Raw genomic sequence first — 21,954 nt, 5'->3', positions numbered from 1 at the left:
CAAACTACCACAGAGCAGTTAAGCTTCCTGCAACCTGTGTCCAGAGAAACATACAAGTCACTTACACCTTAAGATGACTACTTTGGCCGCAACTATCGTTTTAAAATATACTAACTTCCAGGAGTTAGAAGGTTGACGATAATGTCGTGACAAGTAGGTGTGGAGTAACAAATAAGGACAAGTAAATGTTAGAACATGTAAACAACACTCACTCACTATGTAAAACTCAAGAAGACACTTCTTTCCTTCTGTGGCAGAGGTGATGTTTGGCCTTGGGGAAGGGAGGCAATTGAACAAAACACAACACTGACTCTCGGGCAGGCTGCCGAGGCTGCGCCACCTCAGGAAATGGCCAGACGGGGGAGTTGGGGGTGGGGGGTGTCCCATGACTGTTTCACAACCATCACAACCTGTGGTGTTGATGGAAACTGCCGACCCGGATCCAGGGGTAGGCAGGGGTGAGTGGAAAGAACTAGCCCCTCGAAGAGCCAAGTCATTTTCCCAGAGCCAGCAGCGGGGCGGTGGCAGGGTCAGAACCCACCTCATGCCGGAGCCGCAGCCCTAACTGTTTCCTCCGCACAGGGACCCTTAAAGGGGGAACGAGGCGGCAGGGACACGCGCACCACATGCGCCTCTCCCCCTCTGCAGCCGGGCTTGGGGAGACAGGGCTGTCATGGGTCAACTGTTGAAACTCAGCCCCAGCTCTCTCCAGTCATTCCTCATCCTTATGACTCGCGGTTGATCATGATTTTTCTGATTAAACCCTGAAAGGTTCTTCAGCACCTAAGCTCAGTGTGCTTTATGAAGCATGCAGTACACACCTTCGATCCCCACGCTTACTGCAGGGACTCATCTGAGAACAGAAGTGACAAAGAGCAGGCGGGCGCCCAGCTACAACGAGTCCCAGAACGCAGTGCTGCCCCGACAAACTCATCCCCACGACGAAGCGCTGTGCAGCCGGTAGAAATGTGTGCGCTGCTAAAATCACCGATCAGAAGACAGTCACGGTGTGATCAGAAGGGGGAGTTTACACCACCACCACTCCTCTGAAAGTTGAACGCTGTGCACCTGCATGTGCGCAGGCCCAGGTTCAGAGGAGACGTACACTCAGATGTTCAGTGTGGCTCCATCTCGGTGGTGGATTTTTTAAAAAATGCTTTTCTGTTTTCTCTGGATTCTGTCTTCCTCATTTTGCATTTAACATATTACTTTCTTTTTTAATTATTAAAAAAAAAACCACTCCAGTTTTGAAATAGTGTTCAGAATACCTACTTTGGGAAGAACAGACAAAGCTTCCCAGGACGACCCCGAGTCGGGCTGTCGCCCTGCCCAGGGGACTGCAGCGTACTCACCTGAGAAGCGATGTTGAGCGTGACCGTGTCCAGCCCCCCGGAGAGCAAGCCCTGAGTGTCAGCCAGAGTCAGGGTGACGCTGGCCTCTCCCCCAACTCCCGAGGAGGACATGACCAGGTTCTGAGCAGATATGGAGGATGGGGACATCGGTGTGGTCGAAGGAAGGCTTCCAGTTGCAGTGTTAAGTTCTACAAAACAAGGCAAAAGAAGCAGATCAATAGAAACGTAGGCAAGTCCAATTCCAGTGGCATGGGAAGGCGGTTTTCACACAGGCATGTGCCTGTCATAATCAGCACTTACACCGCCTAAGCTTCTGAAACTGCATCAAGGAAATCACTGACTCTGATCCCAAAGGTGTGGCAAGGCTTTTGCAAAAAACCAGTTATCTTTATATGTAAGTATACTCTGCTCCTTAAGTATAATATAGAGAAAAAACACTAAAAGAAGAGTAAAATCGTGACCTACAGTCCCAGTCACTGCTGCCAGTGCAGGTGACCAAGACAAGAGTTCCAGGGCACTGCCCCATCCAGGGCCAGACCCCAGCCTAACAGAGAGACAGAATGTGACCGCTGAGTGATGCCCCATTCCGGAGTGCAACACTGCCCACCTCCGCTTCCGTCCCCAGGCTCACCGCCCTTTACGTGTGCCTACTCTCAAACACGGAAGGTCCAAATAAACCTCAAGCAATCCTTTAAATATTCACTTATCCTGTATGACATAGAACTTTGCTTTAGAAAACAAAACATTGTAATATTTTCCCCTCATAGCCAATGATATAAGAGGAAGATACCTGGGACCAATCGGGCAAGGAAAGGCCTCCTCTCCTACAAAACAGAAACTCATGCACCTACTGGCAAACGAGGGGGGCTCGGCATGGGATTATCAAAGTCTTGGTGGGGGCACCAACAAAAAACAATTTTTTAAGTTTTTATTTGTAAGCATAACACACATGCACATGCACGTGTACACACACGTGCACACACACGCACACTGTTCTCATGGGCGGCCCCGTCCATTCAGCTGACAGACATGATTTATCGTCCACCTGCACCAGCCTGTGCCAGGTGCCAGAGACACCGAGATGAAAACTAAAGCGCAAGTTCCAAACACTATTTCCTGTTGAGGTTTGAGCACAAGACAAAAGGCGACTCCTGCAGATGCTCTGCTAAGACAGGGCGGGCTCTGGGCGGGACCGCAGGGAACCAGGTTACTTACTTGTAACTGGCGTCCTCCACAGATCCACACTCCCGGAGTCCCACACTGTGCTGCACAGACCTGGAACCTTCAAAAGCAGTACAACCATTAGGAGGCTGGGAGTCTCTGCTCTGAAGCAGCCACGCGCTCCCGAGGACCTCATCAGACCCCCCGCCTTGCCCCGCGTCTGCACAGGGCGCACGCCCAGGGCCCGCTGGGGCAGGAGGAGGAGTGTGGATGTGTGGAGGGCAGTACCGTGGCCGCCTCGAGATCCTGACGTCACCTCCATGCACCCTAACTCCTGCAACCCCGCACACAGGGGCAATTTTGTAGAGAGGGACCAGGATAAGAGAGGAGGCTCCTGCAGACCACGGCGTGGCTGGAACAACACCACGGAGGAGAGGGCGGGCTCGGGCCCTCAGAGCGCCCAGCTGAGGGGGGCTCGTCAACAAAGAGCAAAACCGAAAGCCGGCGCCTCATCTCAGCTTAGACAGCTGGGACTTCAGACCTCGCCCCAGCTCCTGAAATAAAGGAACCCAGGAGGTCCTCGCCTTCCCACCAGTAAAATAATTCTGACTTTCTGATGATTGTTACCATGGTGGAAGCTTCCAGGACTGTGCAGCACAGGAAATGCAAAGACAAAACAGAAGCCTGCAAGCTCATTAACTAAAGTGAACCCTGACAAAAAGCTCAGGAGAAAGACTGAATAATTTGATAACGCCAGAGTTGACAGCTCAACTCAACAAGGGTGGTGAATGAAGCTTTACTAATGTTCTTAATTTAAGAGACTTCCCATAAGAAGGATGAGACCAGTTCAAGTAGGACTGGCCTCAGTACTGTTGAGAAGAACACATGATGACTAAACACTGAAATTTTAAGCATGCGACTACATAATGAAAGAGGTAATTACATGTGTTTAATACGTAGCTCTTAGTTGTGCAAAAGTACTTGTTTGAGCTCTAGACACCACAATTTTAAAATTCAAATCAATACTCTGAAACAGGAAAGTTAAGGTTCAACACTGAAGACTGTAGACACTTAACCTTAGTTCTCACTTACTTTTTTCTAAAACCACTATTTCTCTAGGATGTAACATCATCATCTAAGTAAGCAGTACTTCATTTTAAGATTCTAACTCAAAAAGAGTAATCTTTAAAGAAGGAATAAATTCTGTATTTTCATCAAACCCAGTACTGTCTTAAATCTTTGTTGGGATAAGCTTTCAGTCTCTAAAAAGACTTAATTTTGGAAGGTTTTGTTAGAAGTTTACAAGATGTGAAATCAGGTTTCTCTTGAGATTAACAAAAACGCAGTAAGAGGAGGTGGGGTGCTGTTCACCCCCAGGACAGAGTGGGAAAGACGTCATTTTAAAGCATCCACAAATGAGGGATGTTAACATGTCTGAGCTATTGGGAACTAAGTAAGCGTCCTCAAATCCAGGAGAAACGGGGGCTAAAATAACCTCACAAGGAACTAGTAAACAAGAAATGGATCTTTTCTCTCATGGAAAGCAGAACTCAATTTACCCATCAAAATTATCTTAAAAATGGACTAACGTACATTAAAAAGACAGTATCAATTTAAGATAAATTCCTTAAAAAACTGCAAATTTCATGCCTCTACTAGTAACACCTTCTGCTTCTGAAAGGGTACTCACGACCTACTTGGCTGTTTTCAAGGAAAACCATTCGTCATGGGTGTCATCAGGGTCCAACTTCAAAATGGCCTTCCGCCCTCCTGCCACACATCTGAACAAAAGCATGTGCTTCTGTTCTGGGTATGCAACTCTGACCTACGGCTGCACTGACTGAAGCTGTTCAATTTACTGAAAATTCCCAAACAGCCTTCTTTTGATGCAAGGAGCCCCAGCTGGTAAGTCCCAGCCACGTTTTGTTCGCAGGGAGCTCTACCGAGCAGCACGTGCCCGCCCGTCGCGCTGACAGAGGACTTCAGCATGAAGTCTGCAGGGTGACACTGAGAGTCTGCGTCCTAGTGTTCATCTTAGAAGGCGCATGTTTCATCTCGGAGTCATTTAAATTGCAGTCTTCCTGGTGTGGCCTGAAGCTTGGTCTGGGAGTGACTGATTCTAAGATAAATGTTGCCCATTAAGACGCAGCCTCTTGACGACACAGCACAGATGAGGTCAGCCACTTCACTGCTAACTGGCACCAGTGGAATATGTAAACCTCGCTACAAACATCTGTTTCATACTAAGGAGCGAGTGGTTCAACCCATGAAGACTCTTCTCCTATATTCAGAATTATTCAAAGACGTTAAGTTATCTGAAGTCAAATATAAATGACTTGCTCACATAAAACTAATGCTGTATATGTAATAGCTTATAACTCATTAGTAAACAAATGTTCTTCAATCATGAGCTCATCTTTTATTTTATAATATCATCAAATCTTTGAAAAAAAATTTTTTTAACTAAGACACCAAATTAAGCTAAAGTGTCATCAAAAAGAGAGGGGTATAGCTCAGTGGTAAAGCGCATGCTTAGCAGGTGGGAGGTCCTGGGTTCTAACCCCGGTACCTTCATTTAAAAAAATTCTTTAAAAATAAAAAAAAGAAAGAAAAGAAAACGAGAGAAGTGTTCTCAGCTGGCTCTACAACAGTAAGTCTAAAGGAAAAGAAAAAATCAGATCAGGAGAAGGGAGCGTGCTTGCTGTTTTTAAAGCAGCAGCAGTGCACAACACACGGGAGCCAGCCCACAGCCCAGCACCGCGGGCCGCGCTGCAGGTGAGCACGCAGACGCCTCCCCACCCATGGGGCCGGCGCCGGCAGCTGCGGGTGCGGGCGTAGAAGGGGAAAGCCCCAGTGTCTAAGGTACCAGGGGCAGCGTTTTAAAGCAGCACTGGTGGCCAGAACCGAGCCCTCAGCGTTCGTGGATTCCCCTCTGTCCCCTCCTCCCTCCTGATCAGAACATCACCAACTTCAAGGCAAGAAATCTGCTGCACCAGCAAACACGCAGGCTTACCAGACAGAACACACACAAAACCCACTCCGTGTAAATTGGAACATCCAAAACTCCACTGTCTTTCCACTGACTCACCACGGACTCCTGGAAGACATCAAGCAGAGCTTCTGGGGACAACAGAGACTCCACCCCAGGGCCAGCCTATGCCCCAGGGAGGCAGGTGGGGGAGCCTGAGCCCCCAGCTCACAGCGCGACACACCTCCCTCTGGCCAAGGGCACAAGACATGTGCCCCCGTCGCAGCGCCAGCACACAGGGCGGGAGACAACGGGACACTGGAGACCGTGAGGAAGAGCACGCTGTCCAGGCTTTAGAAGTGACGCAGACTGACGTCTGGGGGAAAGCTGTAGAGAAAAGCTGGCCGTGCAACCTGAATAGAGACGCCCTATTACAGACCGACTACGACCTGACAGTGCAGCTTTCACGGCCAATTAGAGCACGAAACAGAACTGAAAGCCTCTCATTTCACAATAGTCCGTAAAGAATCAAGCTCTATGGTTCGGTGTTTAGAGCCCCAAGTGAGACAAGCACCCTGACGACTGAGAAACAGTGAGAATGAAACAAGAAGGCCGAGGACAGCGGCCAGGAGGCCAGGCTCCGGATCTGCCCAGAGCTGCCAACACGGGACGCAGACGGGTTCTTACCCTCCGGGTCAGTTTACCCCGGAGCAATGGGGAGGGGCGGACGGAAAGCCCCTCGAGGGTCCCGAGTGGAATCTTGCTACGCGCTGCCTCCCTCGGCTCACCAGCCTTCTTCAGTCCGGCAAGTCCCCGCGCCCCACAGCTCACAGGGAGAAAGGCTCCCCGGCCCCGCGTGCCTGGGGAGGCTGGCCCCGACTCGCTCTCTGGACACCCTTCTCTCTCCTTTACGGATCATTACTACTGTAATTCTCCACTGACTTACGGATTCGTTAATACTTGCCTGTGCTCTGTTCATTTCTAGGGTCCAAAACGCAAGGGGACCATGTCTGCCTCACTCAACATCCCATACCCAGATTTACTCCCATCCCACTACAATCTTTTGCTGAACAAAAGGCTTACTGAATAAGAAAGCATTTCAAATAAACATGAAAAGAAGTTTTAGCTGTGGGTACAACTATATCTGAAGATTTAATTTTTTTCTCAAAAAAATGATATACAGGGTTGGAAAATAAGAGGGCTAAGAAACTACTGAAATCTCTACAAGAGAAAAAAACATGCATGTCACCCTACACTGGTGACGGTGACTTACGACGCTGTGATTTATTTCCCTGGAGCTCACTTACTTTTACTTTTTATTAAGTCTGTTCTTCAAAACCTTAGAAAAACACCTCCTTCTAACCTTGTCATCCCCCAGTCAGCTGGTGCCAGAACACTCACACTGCAGGGCAGAAAGCGAGGAGCCAGAGAAACTCCCTGCTCAGAAGAGACAGGACCCGCTCTGCATGGGCTCAGCAGTGCTGACGTGCGGACACACGATGCTTCGCATATCTGAATAAAATGATTTACCTTTATTCTTTAAAAGGTATAAACAACCTTAAAAGGTTAGTAACTCGAGAGAGAGCGCGCTGTGTGTCCTAGAATTACACATCAGCCACCTGTTGTCCCGGAAACACAGCAGACATACCAGAACACGCAGCTCACACGTGCACCACGCCAAGGCCGCTGCCTGCTCTCCGCTGACCAGGTGCCCGGCCCTCTAACCAGGACACCCCGTGAGGTCCTCAGCGGCCAAGGCTCCAGCGGCATACCTGAAGAGGCCAGCGCTGCGCTCTGAGAGAGAAGCTGCTCGTTGCTGATCGTCAGGGTGGCGCCTGTAGACGGATGACTGACGGCAGGCGCTGACAGTCTGATGCTTCCGTTCAGCTCGCTGCTTCCGTTAGAATTGTGCTGAATAAGGTCTTGACCTAAACGGAAACTAATACTGTGATACTTGGAAGCAGCATGCTCATTTGCATCCTGGCAGGTGTGTGCTGAACATACGTAACATCCTGCTAAAAATGAAAGCTCCCCCACTTTGAATAGTATTTACAGGAAAACGAATTTCCCTAAACGGAAGTCCTTGCTCACACTGTTTGGGCCCTGAGGTTCTGGGAGCTGAAGAGCTTTACTTCAACTCAGGGTTTGGGCACTTAAAGTCACACACTTTGTTGAACAAAACTTAGCCTGATACGAAAATTATTACCAAATGTGGGACCACCGGGTGTAGCAAAGGTGTGCTGAGAAGGCTCGCAGGGCCAGACCCCAGGGCAACAGGAGGGCCGCCCATGCAGAAGGGCCCTGCCCCAAAGCGCCGGGACGCCCCGCACGCTCACACACCGTCAGGACTCCCACGAAGACCCGGGCCTCTGCCAGCCCCATCGGCCACTGGAATCTGACAGTGTGATCAGACACGCGGAAACAGATGGACGCGAAAGGCAAAACCCTGCTGACGTCCCAGTGGAGCCACACTGAACACTTCCAAAGACCCGACAAAGACAACCTGCTTTTTAAACCCTGCTGTCGAGCTGAGCATCAGCAAGACACGGAGTGGGACGAGCTGCTGACATACGAGTCACTACAGCCAGTTCTCACCACACGCAACGAGGAAAAGTGAGGAAACAGGAGATCTTATGCTCAAGGTTTGGGCAAACCTCATTTCATCAAGTGATTTAAAGACTTCCCCTGGGATAAACCTTTTTAGCCAATTTTTAAAATAAACTACAATTATATTCATCTATTCTTTTGGATACACTAAAAAGCAATAAAATACCTAAATTATCAATAATAAGAAAATACAGGAGAAACAGAAGCACAATCCACAAACAAAATAACACATTTCCTGAATTATGAGCAAAAATTACGTTTTGTTTTTTTTTTGTATAGGACTAGCACAGTACCTTATATACTGAGGGACTTTGATCAACAAAATAGCTTTCTTAAAACAACTTCTATGTTTCCAACAGTAAAATCCAGGCATATTTAACAAAAAGAGGAAGTTACTGAATTAGCTTAAATTCAAAAGTTGATTTTTGCTGGCGATTAGCATCTAAAAATCACTGTATGTCATTTAAAAGCAAAGCTCCATCTAAGAATAGTTCCTCGAATTTCTCACACAAACTGAAGGGAATAAAGGCAGCGCTTGGACTCCACGTGGCCACGCTCTCTGCGCCAACCACCATTTCCGCAGAAATCTCGTGCAACAGAGGGAATGCTACGCTGGCCGACGGTCCTTCTGTTTTAAGGGAAAATGTGATGCTTCCTGCCCTAAGTCTGTATCTCCAGGAAGGTGGTTCTGACTCCCAGCATTTTTTTTTTTAACAACAACCAATAAAAGATTGCTTTTATAAGACTTAAACGTCCCAATATCTACGATTCACACCAATATGCTCCCTTCGTTTAAAGGGGCGGGAGTAGGAATTACAAAGCCGGTCTGCTCTTTACTGAACAAAAAACCTGTGACAAAACTGACTCAAGCTGGACGTGCCAAGGGCCGCAGTTTCCGGGATCAGGTGTGAAGTGTAGTGTCCTCTTCACGAGACTGGAGTTTCTCACATAAATTACACACACTTCCTGAAGTACTGGATTTATGCAAAGCTCAGTCTTACAGGAAAAAAATAAATACAGGATTCACTTAAATTGCAGGTGAAGGATTTTAAACGTTTTAAGACTAACCAGAGATGGTCAGGGTGATTTCCTGCGGGGACCCCGAGGACGCCCCCGAGCCGGGCCCGGCAGCCTGCGCCAAGACCTGGCTCAGACTTGAGTTGTTGATGGTCAGGGTGATCTCGTGGGGGCCACTGGAGGTGGACACCAGGCCCGGTGGCGCCATCACCTGAGAGAGGTCTTGCGTCCCTGGTCATCACGACAAAAGAGAACACAGCCGGGCTTAGAAGAAGAAGAAGAATTTTCTCTTTTTACGTGAAGAATATTTTTGTGAAACTGTTGCTTTGAAAAGAGAATGATTCAAAATAAAATACCAGTCGTCTCTAATTCCTTCATCCAAAATGACCCAAAAAGGCTTTGTGACGACACAGGAAGCCAGTTTTATGAATGCAATAACCTATGTGCATATGTTGACTAAATGTCATTCATCCCAAGAAAAACTTTATTCTCAGAATATTCAACTACTTGCTGAGCTTTACAGAGAGCAGGAAACAGCATCCTACGTCCTAAAATCAGACATGTGACTGAGCAAGAAGCTGAAACCCCAGAGTCCCCACCAACAAAAACACAGCTCTCACCACTGCTGCTGGTGGTCAGCACGGAGTCCTGCTCCGACAGGGGGCCTATGGTCAAGTTGGCAGACGTCACCGTGGGCTGTAAGGACAGGCCTGAGATGGGCTGGATGACAACACTGGCTGGGACCGTACTGTCTGGCGTCTGGAGAGAGCTGCTCTGTGGGGCCAGCCCGGGCTCGCCCGTCAGCTGCTGAGCAAGCAAGCTGCCCTGCTGTAAGGTCTGCTGCAGGATGCCTGGGTCAATCTGAAAGTGACAGACACTCGGATGACAACGCTGGGGTAGATCGTGACTCAGACCACATTGAAGCCCAGAAAGCCCTGGTGGCTGTCATACCTGCAGTGTGATGTTATTAATGCTGGAGGCCTCAATTCCAGAAATTTGAACATTTGGCCCAACCAGGTTAGCCGCCAGCTGTAACTGGATGCCTTCCAGGGTGGCCAGGCTTCCGTCTGTCAAAGACACGGTCCAGTCACCACCAGCTGCAGAGAAAGAATAGGAGTGAATGGGTATCAGGAAACCTTAAACAGGAAAACTCATTCTCATACAGGGATTGTTGCCACCTAAGCGCTATGCATCCATACGGGCTAGTTAAGGCACATTGCTACCTACTGTACGTCAGACACATCCCTGTCTAATCTCATCGCCACAAGCAGACCCTGTGAAAGATGTGAAACAACACTAATACTGTTGTTCCTTAGGCTGTAATCCTGCCACAGCCACACAACAGGAAGGAAGTCACGAGAGGAGTCTGCCAGCTGCCCGCGGTCACCGTGCTACCTGCGAGAACACAGAGAACCCAGCTGGCTCAAGCGTAGTGCTTTCCCAGCACTCAGGTAACTCCACAGGATAAAACAAGGTTCGTTTGTGGGTAGCTCCCTGTTTCATTTGTGAGCGCGCTAACCAGGAAGAGACAGGACTGGCCCCGCGGGGACAAAAGCTAAACAAGGTGCCGGGCTGAGAAGCGGGCATGGTGCTGCCCCGAGAGCGGGGTCAGGAAAGTGGCTGAGTCTGAAAGGTGAAACTTCAGTTTTCCAACTGCCTCGTGTGGGAAAGCTGTGCTCTGGGCTGCAAGTCGTGGACAGACAAGTGTGTGTCTGTCCACCAGGGACCTCACTGACCCCCCTTCCCGGTCCCCCGGCGACCAGTTCACCTGACACGGAGGCGGGCAGAACGGCCTGGCCCACCAGCCCGGGCTGCAGCAAACCCTGGTCCAGCTGTCCTGCCAGAACAGAGTTGTTCATGATGAACACACTGGGGTCCGAGGAGGACGCCTGCAGGGCGCTCGCGGGCTGCAGGCCCTCCGATGAGCTCCGGGTCACGGGCTTCCTGCCTTTCTTCGGGTCGGGTTTGTAATGAAACTGCATGTGCGTCTTTCTCCGCCCAGATGTGCGGAAGCGCAGCTCACAGTGCGGACACTTGAAGGGCTTGGCGCCCGTGTGCAGGCGCATGTGGACCTTCAGGCTGCCCTTCGTGGAAAAGGCGTTGCTGCACACATGACAGCTGAAGAGCTTCTGACCTGTGGAAAAACAGAGTGGATCAGGGGACGGACGGACGGACGGATGGGCGACACTTGCTCCCACGCAGCGCAGGCACCGTGGGATGCAGATGCGCTCCCGAGAGCCCTCCTCCTGCAGGACACGTGGCGAGGACCCAGGGTGGCTGCACAATTGCCCGAGAAGTTCACCACTTGTGCTCAGTCCTCTCCCAACATGATACTCGGTGCCACAGCGTCACACTGAGCCCAGATGGGGCGGGGCCAGAGCTGCTTCCCCAAGGGCAGCAACGAGCATCGCCCCCTTTTGCTGACAAAGGGGCACCCAAAGCAGCTCCAGAAGAAAGCACCTGAGGTGCATTCCAGGCTCCATCCAGGTCGGCTCCCGTGACACCAGCTCTCTGAACGCATGGCCGCCCTGCAGAGGCTCTGGGAGAAGAGGGGCGGCTCCTGGAGGACCGAGACTCACCCATGACCAGTGAGGCTGCTCTGCCAGCCCTGCTCAGGACTCACGGGCCACCTGACGATGCCAAGGACAAAGGCCCTGAGAGGGGCTTCCACAGACTCTCCTGCTAGTCCTCATGCCCGGAGCCCACACAGTCGGGGGCACATGCTGGCACCCCGTGTGAACATGGCCACACTGGCCCTGCTAGGAACACAGGTGAGTGAGCTCTCTTGACCTCAGCAGTCCCCAGTGCAGCGCAAGAGGGACAAACACAGACCCGAATGGAACAACAGAAAAACCATCCACCGAAGAGGCAGGCTGAGTTCACGTATGTTCAATTCCAGATATTCGCCTATCAGAAAAGAACCACAGGGTTCACAGCTGTATGTGACATTCCACTTGTACTCTTTTGGTCAATTCTGCTATTTATAACCAAAAATTAAGAATATAGATTACTTTGATAATCATAAGCCTACGAATCACAGCAACAACCCTGACATTTACTCAACTGTTTACCACGTGGCACTTCCTGGCCTAGTGGGAGGGATACTGGCATCAGCCCCATTTTCCACATGAGGAACTGGAGGCTCAGAGAAGAGGCTGATAAGTGAGTACAGGACACACACCAGGCAGATGTGCAGAGTCCGGCTTCCTGCCCCCGGGACGCACAGCACAGAAGCCAGAAGCAGAGGCTTAAGACGTCCTAGCTAGGACAGCCAACCTGCAGCTCCTCAAATCAGGTGGGGAAAAGAGAATGGCCGTGACAGTTGTTCCCCTCACATAAAAAGAATTACTACCTGGTACCTGTAATCAGAGTTGCAAAATCCCGTTTTCACAAACCTCAACAAACTGAATCTCTGGCCCAAAGACTAAGAGGCAATCTTCCTAACACAGGTGTTTAAGTCTGAGTAAGACCATGAGACCACTTACAACTCACCATTTCAGACCTAGACCCTTTCCTTCAACACTATATGGATCATTTTCTCCGTGTCAGGAATCACATGTCTTTGATACCCATTTCCTTATGGTTCCTCGTTTTTAAGCTCTAATTGTAAAAGTGTCTATGTGCACACCAGACACAGGCACACACATACATGAAAGGCACCTTCCGACGCACCTGTGTGGGTCTTCACGTGGCAATCCAGCGTAGACTTAACAGTGAAGCTCTTCCCACACTCATCGCATTTATATGGCTTTTCTCCAGTGTGGATTCGAACATGCCTAGCCAGAAAACATTTGCAATTATTGAGTGTTTTTCTTTTTAATTTTATACACATTTGCTAACAACTTCGTGATTTTAAATTTGTAGCCACCCAAATAAACAAAAATGTGTGACTATGTACTGAATAAATTTGGCCAAATATAACTTTCATGCCTCACTGTATACAAAACACCAAAAAGTAAAAAAAAAATCTACGAGACCAATGAAAACAGGACTAACGTTCTTAAACAACAAAGAGTTCTTACAAATCATTGATAAGACAAGAAATACCACAGCAGAAAAACAGGCAACACACAGGCAGCTTGGAGAACAAACACAAACAGCAAAAAGCCATGTGAAAGGAGCTCCCCCACACGCAGACTCTAAAGGCAGCAAGTTCGGATGACAAGATGCCCCTTTCCCCATCAGCCTGGTGATGACCCCGTCGGCTGGTTCGACTGGGAGGCCAGCGGAGGGTGTGTGTATCCACCAGCACTGACCCTGGACCCCACACAGGTGCACGCAGCACACAGGACAGCGCTGCTGGTGATTAAATGCTGAAAACTCAACATCCATCAGCGAGATCTGGTGAGACAAGCTCCAGGACGCCCACGCAACAGGACGCGAGGTCACCACTGAGAACGAAGAAGGTTGCAGGTACCAAGAAAGAAAGTTGTCTGAGACTCAACAACATGTAAAAATTAAACCAAAAACAGGTGCAGAACTTAATGCTGACATACATGTGGACATTTCCGAAAAAAGCACATTACTGCCAAGCGTGGCTGTCTCTGAGGAGAGGATTTTTTTACTTTACAGCCTCCTGTGCTGTTTTTTTGTTTTGTTTTGCTCCACCATATTTGTCCAATACATGATGGGAGAGACCAAGCCTCAAATGACTATTAAGGGAAGGACAGAACAAGAAGAAAGCTGAGAGCTGCCCGGCTGCGCCGCGCTCCTGTTTCCGGGGTAACTGCCCTCACCGCCTCCTCTGTGGTGCAGATGTCAGGGTCCTGCCTCCCTGTCTCATGGCCTGTCCTTCTTGGCTACTCAGCAGCGCCACCCCCAGGCCACACCCTGCAGGCCTTTAAAGTGGGGTGTGGATGCCCACAGGGCGTTTCCAGGCCCTCCGCCCCACCCACAGGACCTCCCATCCTCAAAACGTGCAGACTTGAAACCACAACTCGAGAAAGTAACAGGCCCCAGGAGGCACCGGGTTCAACACCGGCCTCCCTCGCTGCAGAGAGAGTGAGCGGAGCAGGCAGCCGGGGGCGGGGGCCGGGCCGCACCTGACCAAGTCGCTGGGCTTCTTGAAGCTCTTGGGGCAGTAGGAGCAGCAGTTGGCGTGTTTGGGCTCGGCCTCCAGCTCCGCCTGCCTGTCCTTCATCTCGCTGATGCGGTCCTTCTCGGCGGCCGACTGCACCAGCACCTGCTCGGATACCGTGGCGCTCTCCTGTGGCCGAATTCTGGCTAACTGCGCCGTCTCCTCCTCTGTGAAGGTGATGACCTCGGGACGAGCCTTTCTAGACCCATTTCTTTCGGAATTTTCTTCCTCTTCCTCCAGACCCATCTCTAAACAAAATATAAGAAAAGGGATGAAATCCTAATGAAAAACTAAGTTTTAAGAGAGTAAGTAAACCAACACTAAATATTCAGCTTAAGTACGTGAGGTTAAAATTGTAACTCAATGAAGCTGCACTTGGGACGGGGAAGAGCTTTCCGCACCACTGCTGCACTGAGAAACTACGCAGGAGCGCAGGAAAGAGAGCAGCACCGGAAGGATGTGCCTCAAGGGAGGCACCACTGACCCCAGAAAGATGCTGTGATCGAAGACCGCCTTCCGCCCCTGCTGCCCAGCCAACAGTGAGTGGCGAGCGCGTCAGTGCCCGCACCTGACGGGTTAGCAGTGCCCAGACAGACAGGCATTTGCTGATTAATACGGGGGGAAGCGAAGTCCCATAAGGTAAAGAAAAGCAGCAGCCCAAAGAAGAGACCAAAGAGGTAAGATAGCAAATAGCTCCCAACTAAAAAGACTTATTGAACTGAAAAAAACACTACATACATACATACCATATAGAAGTATTCTCTCAGGGAAACACGGGGATACATTTACACTGACCAAAAACTAGAATGAGAGGGTGAGCTGTAATGGACAAGGAAAGGAGATCTGGCTGGGAGGGCGACGTCATTATTGCACAGATAGCTAAGAAATTTTTGTAAGTGACAGAAACACTAAATAGCAAAATGGACAGTGACCAAAACCAAATTTGTGAATTAAAACCTAACTGGATGATCCTCTTGGAAGAAAGAGAAAAAAGTTGGATGGGAGGAGGAGAAAGGCAGAGGTGCAGGGAGGAGGGTGAGAGGAGGGGCCCAGGGAGGCTGGAGCCACGCAGGGGTAATTGCAGAAAAGGAAATACAAACTTCCACATCAGTGTCAACACAATGTGGGAAGGTCTGGGGGCAGCAGGTCAGGGACGGTGGCCCCACCAACACTGATGAGGAAATGTCGGCAAGAGAGCACGAGGATTAGGGCAGAGTCACTAAAGGCAGGCAGGACAGTGAAACGGAGCCAGGACCAGGGACACCGCGTGCAGGTGTGGCGCCCAGCACACCCCCTCCCGGCACGGCAGCCGTGGTAAGACCAGGAACGGCTGAAGAAAGGTCAGTCTGCAGGTGACCCTTCTCCCACCCACAGCAAAGCTCACGTCGAGTCTCTTCTCAGTGGCCCAGAAGATTCTGGAAGACACCAAGACGTGCAATGGTGCAGCTAAACCTGCAGGCAGCACATGCTGAGGCTGTGAAGAGCTTCCAATCAATCTGGCAGGCTGAGGTAAAGGCATCAGGTGCTTACTAGCCAATGGGAAGGATGCGTACTTAGACTTAGAAACTATGTGCATCTGCTGATTAGCTAACACTCTCCAAACTACAGAGCTCTAGAAATAGTACCTGGACGCCCATGGACGTCTCCTCTCTGCGCCTCTCTGAGTCTTTCTTTCAAAAAGCACGTATCGCTTTCATAAGCAGAAAATGAAATTAACTCATTTTAAAGGTGATCTGCATATTAATTAATCACTAAGTGAGCCTCTGGCCAGTAAGCTTGACCCCACAAAGGGACACACCTGCTCCTTCGCCCTCTCCGGACGCTGAGCCCGCAGAGGGGGCCACCTGGTGCCTCTTCATGTGCTTCTTGCAGTGCACCGTGGTCCGGAAGCCCTGCTCGCAGAACGGGCACTTGTACGGCTTCATGCTCGTGTGCGTCGCCATGTGCCGGGTGAGGCTGCCGTTGGTGGTGAAGGAAGCACTGCAGACGCTGCAGCTGAAGGCCTTCACGCCTGGGACAGAGAGACGAGGAGAGAAGGCACTCATTACCCCAAAGCATAAGTAACCAAAGCAAACAGAAGTGCGCTCAACATGCCACCGATTAAAGACCATCTATTCACTGAGGTCTCCTATGTTTAGGAATTGAGGGTCTCTCAAGAAGCGTTACTTTAAGAAGATGGAAGCCATGTCGTAAGGACGTTCCCAATGAAGCAGACAGACAGGAAGTGCTGGCAAGGATATGAAACTGGAGCCCTCACACTGCTGGTGGACAAGAAAACGGTAAAATCGAAGGTTTAAACAGAATTATCATAGGACCAAGCCAGCCCACTCCTAAATGGAGTTGTGAAGACATACGTCCACAAAAATGTATGTGCAAACATTCAAGATTACTCCTCATTGCCAAAAAATGAAACTCTGATGTCCAACAACCAAAGAGCAGATGAACAGAACGTGGCCTGTCCACACAGTGGAATATTATTCGGCTATAAAAATGAATGAAGGGCACGTGCTGTAACACCGGTGAGCCTGGAACACGTGCTGGGTGAGAGAAGCCGGTGACAGAAGGTCACAGGTGATTCGGTCCCATTACAGCAAACATGCAGAACAGGCAAAGCCACAGAGACAGAAGACAGACCAGTGCTCGCCTGGGGCTGGGGGAACTGGGGGGGATGAGCAGCTCCTTCTGGGTGTGATGGAATGTTCTAGAACGAGACAGTGGTAACGGCTGCACCACACCCAGTGCAAGGCAGATACTGACCTGTGTGTGTCTTCTCGTGGGACTTGAGGACCCCAGAGGAGACGCAGCCACGTCCACAGAGCTTGCACTTGTACGGCTTCTCCCCAGTGTGTGAGCGGACATGCTGCTTCAAGTGGCTGGACTTCTTAAAGCCTTTGTGGCAATAGTCACACCTAGAACACAACAAAGCACGTTAGTTCACAGCATGATTACAAATGTGACACTTGAGAATGGAAGAAAAGCAAATACTCTTCACCAACAACCAATAAACAATCAGGCGTAACTGTCACAGAAACTAAGTGTGTCCTCAATGCTTAACACTTACAGAATGCTAGCAATAGTCACGCGTTAGACCAGATTCTGCTCGAGTGTCTGTAGCTTTAAACATATTTTATTATTTCAAACTTAGTAAAATCTATGGCAGTCCTCCAGCAGAAACAGTATCTGATTAATAGGAAACTACTCCTTTTACAGACAGTACGTCCACTGCGTGCTGTTTTCTTTTCTAAGTCGTAAGACATCGTGAACCTTTACACACTGCAGGCTCAGAATCACTTACAGTCCAGACGCTTGGAAATGTCAGTTCATTTACTCTTTCGTTGGTAAAATACTTTACAAAACAGATGTTACTAGAACCCTTTTGAATAATACATAAATAATATAGTGTTGTGTTCCTCTCAGTTGTTATAGAATATACTAAAATTACTTTAAGGATGAAATAATTTTAAAACTTCTATTCATGTATTATTAAAAGCTAAAAAAAAGATTTAGAAAGCTTATTTCAACTTATTCCCCTATTTTTTCCATTTCCAAGTTTTAATCTGTGGTGGGAAGTCTGAAATTCTAAACCATCACCTCCGAAGGCAGGACGCGCGCGCGTACGCAGCTAAGCCTCCGCGGACGCCGCAGCTGAACTGAAGACTGACTCTCGTAAACCCCCTGGGAGCATTGCCCCAGTGGACGAGTCTGGTTTAGTGAGGTCACCCAGTAACAACAGAAAAGCAAGCAAACAACGGTCACCAACCAGTTCCAGAGAAACAATTCTGCAGACGAAGTCGGGATTGATTCTAGTCTGAATGTCAGTAGAAAAAAATACCCGTTTCCGGAGCTAAGCACCCCTAACTGATTTGATGTTTGCTGAGAAAGGTTTCCTAGTAAGAGACCCAAACTTGTCAAAATGGTCACATCTACTCATTAAAGGTGGCCACAGACCACAGAGAAACAGCCACCCCAGAGGGCAGCGTGAGAACCAGACCTGCACGCCCAGCCCCACCCCCTGGCGATGGGACCTCTCCCACGGCTGCACCCGGCTCACCCAGCGCAGCTCCAGGAGGAGATGTGGGCAGTGCAGCTGCTCACGGAAACAGCTCCTCTGAAGGGGGCCCTGCCCAGGGTTCACAACTCCCGGCAGCTCTGCTGCTCTCCACTTTTGTCACTTACGGGACAAAAGGTAACACTACAATAAAACTCAGAGGACCCGGTTCCATGCTTCCTCACATTCTGGGCGGGGATCCCTGCTCTCTCTCATCTGAGCCGATGAAAGACCCCACCCCCACCCCGTATCTGCACACACACTGCCCGCACACATCCCCCTGGGCAGAGCGCCCAGGGCGCAACCTCTGAGCCCCTCCTTTGCCCACAGACATCGCCCCTGCGGCTTTAACATGCACACTGAAAACTCCCAGGTGCGCATGTCCACCCTGGCCTCTCCCTTAATTCCAATCTGGTTTACGGAACTGCCTACATGACATTCCTTCTCAAATATTCAATCCTAATGATTCAAAACCAAGCCTCAGTCTTGACACCAACACCTGCCCTCCCCCAGGATCTCCCTTTCCAGGAGCAGTAATTTCATCTTCCAGTGGCTCAGGTCACAGTCCTAGAAGTCAGCCCTAACCCTTCTCCTTCTCTCACGTCTGCTCCTGTCACCACCCAGCAGGCCGAGCTCACCTCTACCCACTCCCCCAGGGCCTCCCCGCCCGCTATCACTTTCTCCACCACCACAACACTGACCTACGGTGGGGCCACCGGTTATTCTGCCCTATTATCTCTTCCCACTGGAACGTCAGCTCCATGAGGACTGAGGTTCTCGTCTCTTCTGCTCAATGATACAGCCCTGGTGCTCCGCACACGGCAAGTTCTTCACAAACACTGAACTAACAAATGAGTGAATGAATGGATGGTGAACGAGTGAATGGCTGAGTGAATGGTGAATGACTGAGTGGATGGTGACTGAATGAATGAATGGTGATTGAGTGAGTGACTGGCGTCTGAGTAGCCAGAAATCTAAAAGTGCCCGAGCAGATGTCACAAAGGAATCACATACAAAAAAATCAGACTAATCTCACTTAGAAGTACTGACGCAAAATCCAAACTTAAGCATCAGCAGACACCTGCTGAGTAAATGGAAGTGTGAGACATCAGGGGTCAGAGAGGCACTAAGGCTGGCTATGCGCACCTGCTCAGAGTCCACGAGTCGCAGGTAAGAGCCAGCGCTCCAGCAGTTCTGAAGCTGCAAACTGATGAAGACCTCAGGGTGACCCGCTTCTGAAGGGACAGAATCTAACATGTAAGCCCAGGCATAAGGTATGAAACACAAATCCTGTGAAAATGGAACCTGGCCTCTCAAAGGTTTCCTGCTTAACAATATTAACAAGACTTATCCATTTTCAAAACTCATCATTACGACCACTCATCTGAGTTAAGGTAGATCACCATTTCTTAAGAGTAACTAATGAGACACGTTTTTTGTTGAATGGCTCTGGAAAAAGTCATCAGAGTTTATAAAGTATTTGAAGTAAACAATAAAATCAGCAAAATATTATCAAGCCAAGACCACCTCTATAAAGACAATATTCATTTTCCCCTTTTTATTGCGTATGTACCCATATTTAATTTTAAAGAAACCCAGGTAAACGCCTGCGTCCTCGTATGAGCTGGGCGGGGCCTCCGCTCTTCTCCCCGCACCCAGACCGCACCCGGCGCCTGGGGGCACCCAGCAAGTGGGCTCGTTTAACCCTGTCTTCGTAGTCATGCAGGCTGTGCACACAAAGCACACACAGAGCCTCGGACAAAAGGCACAGTGTGAAGCTACTTCTGAAAACAAGGTAACGAAGGCCCAGGGGTGACAGGACGCTGCCGTGAGAAGGGTAAACGTGCGGGTGGCTGCATCCAAACCTGGGCCGTGTTGCTTGCTAGCCGTAGAAATTTCCACAAGTTAGTCTCTTTCATCCCAGATACTTCCTTTACAAAGTGGGGCGACAACGGACCCTGCGACACAGAGCTCCTGAGCGGGAGTGCAGGGGCCCACGTTCGGCGCCGCGCGCCTGCGGACATGTACCTGTAGGAGCGCCGGCTCTGCTCCTCGCTCTCCTCCAGGAACTGGGGGCGTGGGGTCTGCAGGTCCAGCTCCTCCTGCGATGACTCTTGAATCAAACGAGTTGTCTAAAATTCAGTAGAAGTATAAGGCAGACTACTTGAGTATCTATGAATAAATACAAAACAACTAACAACTAAGGATAAAAAAACGCATAAATGCAGATTTAAAAGGGAGAAACCCCAAGTGGTTCACTGTAATCATTTGGGCCAGGTTAATAATAAAAATCATTTATACCAATTTTATTGAAGAAGTACTTATTTTTATATTTATCTTCTAATAACTTGCTTTAATACAAAGTTTACTCGAGCACGAGACTGATCTTTCTGTACTTTTTATGTCTCTTAAGAGAACACTCTTTCATCTGCTCTGAGAGTGAATAAAAGGTCCTACTTGCTTAAAATGTTAAGTCTCCTCGCTCATCACACAGTCACAGGAGAGCAAGAGAGCAGACCCCGCCCCTTCCTGCACAGGAGCTGCAGCCCAGGCAGCCAGCGCCGGGAAGCGAGCGGAGACCTGCTCAGTGACTTCCAACCCTGCAGGAAACAGCGTGCTCCGTGGACAGAGGACAGGCTGACCTTCGGGACGTGCGGAGCCGGCACGGGACAGGCCCTAGCAGTGGAGAACCCACTTGTGTGTACTCATCCCCGACCTCCAGGACCCATGCGGACGACCCCACTGTGCCCCGAGTGAGCAGGGTGCTGTGTGACACAGAGGCCCCGCAGTAGGGGAGGCTGGCCCTCCACCACCCACAGGCAGCATCCGCTGTCAATTACAGCTTCTGAGCAGGGAGAAGAGGCTCCGAGATTGTCACTGCAGGGTCCAGGCCCACCACTTGGGAAAGCTACCAGTAGTGGCTTTTAGAGAAAGAAAACAACTGACTGGCCAATCATTTTCATCACTAATGAAAGATTTCCAAAAATGGCAAAATCAAAACAAAAACAAAAACTTAAGTGCCTCCAACTTGACTGGGAGAGAAAAATTTTAAATGATGCATTTAAATATTTATTTTTAGTATGTCTACACTCATTATATTTTCATTCTAACATATTTCTTTTAATATTACGCCATTTAAATGTTTAGGTTTTGTCACTAAAGTAACATAATACCCTTCAGATGTCACTGAAGTCAGTCACACTCTACTGACTTTCCTGACTTCTAGCCAAAAAGGTAAAGCCACATCATGGGAATGAAATCTTAAAAGTTAAATGGAAATGTTTTAAGGGAAAAGAAAGCCTTATGTACTAAACAGTTAAATTTTCACAGGTGATGCAATAACCTTTAAAGCTGAAAAAGTTAACATGCCCTCCTAAGTAAGTAAAATTTTAAACAACTACAGTGAAGAATAAAATAGAATGTGCTAAATGATGACAATTCAGTGATACTCACTACGTTAATCGTATCAGAGCTGGGGACCTGAAGTAAGTTCTGCTGGTGGAAACTCGTGGAGAGGGCCTGAGACTCTAGCGTGCTGGAGTCCTGCAGCTGCTGGACGGGTGGGAACGCAGTCTGCTGATTATATGTATCGGTCACTGTAAAACCTGAAATAAATTAGAAAATATGAGTTATGCCAAAAAAATCCCCAAAAAGTTGGTTTCATAAATAAAGATGTTTAAAGGAACAGTTCTCCTTTCTGAATTAGAATCAGGATTAGTCTTTA

General features: G+C 49.2%; 1 protein-coding gene across 6 annotated transcripts in view; it reads right to left on the bottom strand.

Annotated features, from left to right (window-relative positions):
- ZNF236 (zinc finger protein 236) overlaps positions 1–21,954 on the bottom strand; it is an 81,712-nt gene that overhangs the window by 16,807 nt on the left and 42,951 nt on the right. For 5 of the 6 annotated variants that reach the window (XM_074355188.1, XM_074355189.1, XM_074355190.1 and 2 more), the window contains 12 exons: positions 21,684–21,835; positions 20,259–20,362; positions 16,940–17,091; positions 15,981–16,193; positions 14,148–14,430; positions 12,778–12,881; positions 10,874–11,239; positions 10,057–10,202; positions 9,726–9,966; positions 9,157–9,336; positions 7,254–7,409; positions 1,353–1,540 (listed from right to left, as the gene is read on the bottom strand). In XM_074355188.1, the coding sequence (XP_074211289.1) occupies positions 1,353–1,540; positions 7,254–7,409; positions 9,157–9,336; positions 9,726–9,966; positions 10,057–10,202; positions 10,874–11,239; positions 12,778–12,881; positions 14,148–14,430; positions 15,981–16,193; positions 16,940–17,091; positions 20,259–20,362; positions 21,684–21,835 (2,285 nt within the window). Of the gene's footprint in view, positions 1–1,352; positions 1,541–2,567; positions 2,635–7,253; positions 7,410–9,156; positions 9,337–9,725; positions 9,967–10,056; positions 10,203–10,873; positions 11,240–12,777; positions 12,882–14,147; positions 14,431–15,980; positions 16,194–16,939; positions 17,092–20,258; positions 20,363–21,683; positions 21,836–21,954 lie in introns of those variants that run through there. The other variant, XM_074355193.1, reaches the window with a different exon arrangement.

The sequence above is a fragment of the Camelus bactrianus genome, chromosome 30 (assembly GCF_048773025.1).
Source record: "Camelus bactrianus isolate YW-2024 breed Bactrian camel chromosome 30, ASM4877302v1, whole genome shotgun sequence".
Taxonomy (NCBI): domain Eukaryota; kingdom Metazoa; phylum Chordata; class Mammalia; order Artiodactyla; family Camelidae; genus Camelus; species Camelus bactrianus.
Note: the sequence above shows the minus strand (reverse complement) of the source record. Positions and strands in the feature narration are given on the sequence as shown.